We start from the raw sequence: 5,921 nt of genomic DNA, 5'->3' as shown, positions 1-5,921 counted from the left end.
AAGCTTAGTTTGTAAGAATATCCTACATATGAGAAAGAAAAAAAAGAAATGACCAAAGTACCTTACTCATCTACGGTAGACAACTAGTTTGATGTATACTATGGTTTGTACTAAGCTTGATATAGCTCATGCAATTGAAGTTGTCAGTCGATTTCTCTCTAATCCTGATAAGAAACATTGGACAGCGGTGAAATGAATATTAAGATATATAATAGGTACTTCCAAGTTACGTTTATGTTTTGGAAGTGATGAACCTATGTTAGAGGGGTACATAGATGTAGACATGTCAGGTGATACTAATTCCAAGAAGTCCACTTCAGGGTTCTTGATGATGTTTATAGGGGGAGCAGTCTCTTGATAGTCTAAGTTATAGAATTATGTTGCTCTATCAACTATAAAAGTATAATACATATCAATTACTAAAGCCTGCAAGGAAGCTTTGTGGATGAAAAAAGTTTCTACAAGAATTGGGCTTGAAATATGAAGGATATACTATTTACTGTGACAGTTAAAATGTCATTCACTTCTCCAAGAATTCAATATATCATTATAGATTCAAGCATATTGTTGTAAGATATCACTGGATTCATGATATGCTTGAGATGAAATAATTGCACTTGGAAAAGGTGCATACCAATAAGAATGAATCAGACATATTGATAAAATCTTTATTTAAAGAGAAGCTTGAAGCAGGTGAAAATCAAGCTTATTACAGCCTATCATATGAGCTGAAGGAGGAGAATTAGTAAGCCCAATCGATAGGTGGGCTTGCACTAGTTAATATGGACATTAAGCCTAAATCTGATTTATTAAAAAAAAAAAAGAATGAAAGTAGAGACATGTGCATGTGGAAGAGGCATGCAAATAGTGGAAACTATAGCGTAGAAAAAGAACAAAGAGAGAAGAGGGGAGAGAAAGTTAAGGTTTTGATGATTTTGCTAGATGATCAAGTAGCTAAACTTTATCGATTTTGACCCAAATTTTATGTGAAGAATCCTTACAACAAGTTCTATATGCTTAGTGGTACCGATCTACAGTTTATCTTCTTCTAGATGCATTTTTGTATACCTATTTGGTGAGACATAAAATTTTCCTTTTATGAAATCCGGTTATGATAATATGTTATTGTTGAGTCAAGACATATGTTCTTGATGTTATTATGATTTCTAGTTATTCTTGAGAAGTTGTATTGTAAACCTATTATCATTATTTGTTATAGTAGAAGTTTGTGTAGGGAAAAACCTATTATAACAGAATAATTCTTTTTCCCTCTTTGTGTATTAAAATGGGTTACTCGTCAAAATACCAACTTTATGTCAAAAGCACATATGAACCAGAACAACATAAACAGTAGAACAATGAATCAATCATAAAGTGAGACATCGAATTTTACATGGAAAACCTAATGCGAAAAAAACTATAGGACCGTCATCCACCTCAAGCTTCCACTATCACTAGTAATGATAACGGGTTTACAATTAGTCTTACCTAGAATAATAAGAGGATCATAATAACATTAGACCACGTATCTTAGCTCAAGAATAGCATATCATTAGATGGATTTCATTAAAAGAAAAATTTAGATCTCATCAAATAGGTATAGCAGGAAATTATCTCAAAGAGAATAAATTTCATATCAGCACTGTTAAGATTATAGGGCTTACTGTAAAGGTTCTTCACATATAATTTGAGTCATGACAAAGTTTGACCACTTATTGTTAAAAGAAAAACTTAAAATCTTTTTTTTTTTTCTCTATGCTCTTTTCTCTCCCCGTGCGCTGCCACAGTTTGCGGCATGCCAATTGTTCAGTCCAACTGCACGCATCTCTTTTCTTTTCTTTTTAATTACTTATTTGGGCTGAAAAATCCAATTGTTCAGTCAAATACGACTCAACAATTTATAATTTTTTTCATATTAATTTTTTTACATAAAAATTTGGTGTCTTACTTTATAATTGATTCATTGTTTTAATATTTATACTGATTAATATTTATTTTTGATAATAAATTAATATTTTGATGAGAAATATATTTTAATATTCATAGATGAAAAAAAATATTTTACTATAATAAATTTTCCCAATAAAATTGATATGCCATGACTCAGCTTGTAAATTTCTAATAAGACATGACATAGCTTTTTCCCAAGAGAGAGGAGTGGCCATGAATAAGCAGAAGATTGATAGATGTGTGTGTGGTTGTCAAGCAAAGAAGAGAGAGATGTGTGTTGTGCTCTTGAAGTTAGCTTGTGACTGACTCATAATTAAATGCAAAAAGGCCTCTTGAGGAAGGATATGGTCTGTGTGCTGCCAAAACACGATGGAGATCAATCCAAAAACCCAGCTTCGTCATCTTCATGAGAAGAAAGTGGTCACAGGTCTCATGCCAATAGCTCATTCGCCATGTCTTCCCAACACACAAAAGATCAAACATCATGCTTATAGTTTAGGAACAATTTATTACACACACACACACACATGAAAGCGATCACACTGACTGCAGCATTCATTTACATGTAATGTGGAGGTAGTCATGGAGATAGAGTTAAGTAGCAGAAGGAAACAGTAAGAAGCTATGCCGAGATGTAAAGATTGAGAAGAGTAGAAATCATGGGCGGCCACCGCCCAGTTGTCCTCAGCTAGTGGTGTCTCTTTCGCTTAACACATCCATGCAGCCTTCTCCTCTGTAGGCCCTCCATGAAGCTATCAAGTCCCCCTCTTCTCTTCCCTTCTCTTATCTTCTCTTCTCTACACAGATTTAGTACAAGCAGCTGCGTACGCCATTATTGACCTTCTTTCATCTTCCTCGCCACTTACACCAGTATATCAAGGGTGGTGGAGAAGGATGGGGGAGCAGTGACGATGATGAACGGCGAGGACGACAAGGACGGTCACGAGAACGACCTCGTCATGCCGGGATTCCGCTTCCATCCCACCGAAGAGGAGCTCATCGACTTCTACCTCCGCCGTAAGGTCGAGGGCAAGCGCTTCAGCGTCGACCTCATCGCCTTCCTCGACCTCTATCGCTACGACCCATGGCAGCTTCCTGGTTCGCCATCTCCCAACCCTGTCTATCTCTCTACACCACTCTGCTGCTTGAAAGATCGACTTGCTAATGACCGCTTGTTAGCAGCTCTGGCGACGATCGGGGAGAAGCAATGGTTCTTCTACGTTCCCAGAGACCGCAAGTACCGCAACGGCGACCGGCCCAACCGAGTGACCACCTCCGGATACTGGAAGGCCACCGGAGCTGACAGGGTAATCCGGTCGTCGGAGAGCTTGAGACCCATCGGCCTCAAGAAAACCCTAGTCTTCTACTACGGCAAGGCTCCCAAGGGGACAAGAAGCAGCTGGATCATGAACGAGTACCGTCTCCCTCATTGCGAGAACCATCAGCATCAGAAGGTGAGATTTGGTCGACTGATGATCCACGAACTCTCCTTGTTCGTCGGAGAATCTAACAGGAAGTGACTCGTGCAGCAGGCTGAGATCTCCATCTGCCGAGTCTACAAGAGAGGTGGGAGCGAAGACCATCTCCGACACACGCACGCTCGCAGGCCGGCCTCTCTTGAAGGGGCTACGGATGACATCAAAAGCACGGTAAGCTTCAGAACAGCAACAGAAGATGGGACTTCATCCACCCAGCAATCGGATGCAGTGTTCTTCTCAACGCGAACCACCCTTTCTTCGACTTGTTCACCTGTGACCGCAGCTGGAGTTGACGACCAACATGAATACTCGAATCAACTGAACCATCTGCTCTCCATGCTCTCACAACCCCAAATGCAACCACTCGGTGAGCTGCCTAATGCTCAGACTGCAGTGTCCGACAGTCTATGGGGATCGAATCCTCTCCATGAAGCAGGATATTAGATCAATCACATGTCTCCTTTTTTTCTTTATTGTGAGGCAAGAGATTGTAATAGACGAAGCAGCAGTATTATAATCGATTATGTATGTAGTTGTCGATAAACTTAAGCTAATTCTACTCTTCTTCTTCTTTTGTGAACTGCAAATGATTTCCATGGTTGTAACAGAAGATAAAAGATCTGCTCGCTGTATCTGGCAGTCGATGACGATAGGATCGGCAGACCAGAGATGCGGGTGGATACGTGACGTGAGGGCATTGGCAATCATGTGATTGCATTGTTGTCTTTTTATGGGGAAGCGGGACAGATAACCAACCCAAGAATGCAGCCTTTTTCCCAATGAAAAGGGCAAATTATTGGATCCTCTGCAATTTTGAATCTTTTCCTGTGGTTTCTCTGCAATCATGCAGATGTTTTCTCACCACCGGTTGGGTTTCGACAAGATGGTCAGAATTCAGAGAAAATATCAAGTACTAGAAAAATTGTGGATTTGTGATATATCTATCTATCTATCTATCTATCTATCTATTTCCATGGGAAGACGGACATCAATCAACAACTCCCTTGTTCTGAGGTTCCCCATCCGGACAACACGTTTGGAAGCCTCTTCTTCGGATGAAACACGACAGAAAATTTGTTTCGTACTCTCGGAAGTCCCATCGTTTGCAAATATCGTCAGGTTATTAGTTTCTTCTTTATCTTTCGTTCCCCACTTTCCTAGGGAAACGACAAAGGTCTTCTTCTTCACCCAGCTAATTAGATGAATTCAAGATCCAAGCGTTGAATTCATCCAGCATGAGCTCGAGGGAAGAATGTTATTCTTCGTTCCAAGAGCTATCTATGTAAATAGGAGTCTCTTTCCTTGTATGTGAGGTGACGTGAGGTGAGGGATTCAGGGATACATTTTGAAAAGCATCCGACCCTACGAAAAGTTTAGTCAGTCTTCAAACTGTGCCCCATTTCAAACTCAACTCTACAACGTGGATCGACACTGACGAAGTTCTACAATTGATTATAATCACTGGGTTGAAGAACCTGATTTGCATTTTGACACGATAGACTAATTAAAATAAGAATCAGCATGAACTATTAAAGTTTCTCATGCTCCTCCGTTCCATTTTTTTTTTTTTTATGAGACTCTGTTTTTAATATCATATGAGACTCCGTTCCACATGTTGGGTCCAGCCGCCCATACGTGGGCTTGGACAATTTGGATCGTAAGCCTAAATAAAAGAGAAAGGTAAGGGCGGTGCAAATGAGTGTGCAACGAGCGACGATGCAAAGAGAGAAAAGAGGTTGATGATCGGTAGCCAAACGTTGTCAGTTTTGACCCAAATTTTATATGGAGAATCCTTGCAGTAAACTCTACAATCGTAACTGTATTGATCTACAGTTTACCCTCTCTAAGGTACTTTCCTGCTATACCCACTTTGTGAGATCTAGAATTGTCTTTTCAGGAGATACATCCTATATGATGATATGCTAGAGCTAAGATCTATGTTCTTGATGTTATTATGATCCTCTAGTTATTCTAGAGAAGATTTACTGTAAACCTGTTATCATTATTATTGATAGTAGAAGTTTGAGGTGGACTATGGTCCAGTGGGTTTTCCCACATTGGGTTTTTCACGTTAAAAGATTTGGTCTCCTTATGTGATTGATTAATTGCTCTATTATTTATGCTTTGCTTGTTAATATTTACATTTTGATATCAAGTTGGTATTTTAATGAGGAATCTATTTTGATACACAAAGAGGAAAAAAAATTATTCCACTTCAACAGGTTTTTTCCTAACAAGTAGTATCAGAGCAACAGATTGTTTGATGCTAGTTTTCTTGTGTGATTGAAATAGAGCAGTCAGATGGTATGATTAAATTGAACTCATCAAATTATTCCACTTGGAGGCGTCTGATGGAAGATTTGCTCTATTGCAAAGATTTGTATAAGCCTATCAAGGTTAAAGATAAACCTTCTACTATGGACGATAAAGAATGCGAAGCTCAACATAGAAAAGTCATTGCCTATATTAGAAGATGGATGAATATAAACTTGC

The 5,921-nt window shown here is 39.0% G+C and overlaps 1 protein-coding gene across 2 annotated transcripts; it reads left to right on the top strand.

Moving 5' to 3' along the window:
- Positions 1-2,587: 2,587 nt before the first annotated feature.
- LOC103985222 (NAC domain-containing protein 35) lies at positions 2,588-4,008 on the top strand. 2 transcript variants are annotated; one of them, XM_009402860.3, is made up of 3 exons: positions 2,588-3,048; positions 3,133-3,404; positions 3,483-4,008. In XM_009402860.3, the coding sequence occupies exons 1-3, from the start codon at positions 2,862-2,864 to the stop codon at positions 3,870-3,872; spliced, it is 849 nt and encodes a 282-aa protein (XP_009401135.2). In that variant the 5' UTR covers positions 2,588-2,861; the 3' UTR covers positions 3,873-4,008. The 2 variants fall into 2 exon arrangements, with proteins under 2 accessions (XP_009401135.2, XP_009401134.2); XM_009402859.3 differs by having other exon boundaries at positions 2,591-3,048; positions 3,480-4,008.
- The last annotated feature ends 1,913 nt before the right edge of the window (positions 4,009-5,921 follow it).

The sequence above is a fragment of the Musa acuminata genome, chromosome BXJ1-5 (assembly GCF_036884655.1).
Source record: "Musa acuminata AAA Group cultivar baxijiao chromosome BXJ1-5, Cavendish_Baxijiao_AAA, whole genome shotgun sequence".
Lineage (NCBI taxonomy): Eukaryota > Viridiplantae > Streptophyta > Magnoliopsida > Zingiberales > Musaceae > Musa > Musa acuminata.
The sequence above is the reverse complement of the archived record's forward strand: the minus strand, read 5'-3'. Positions and strand labels throughout refer to the sequence as shown.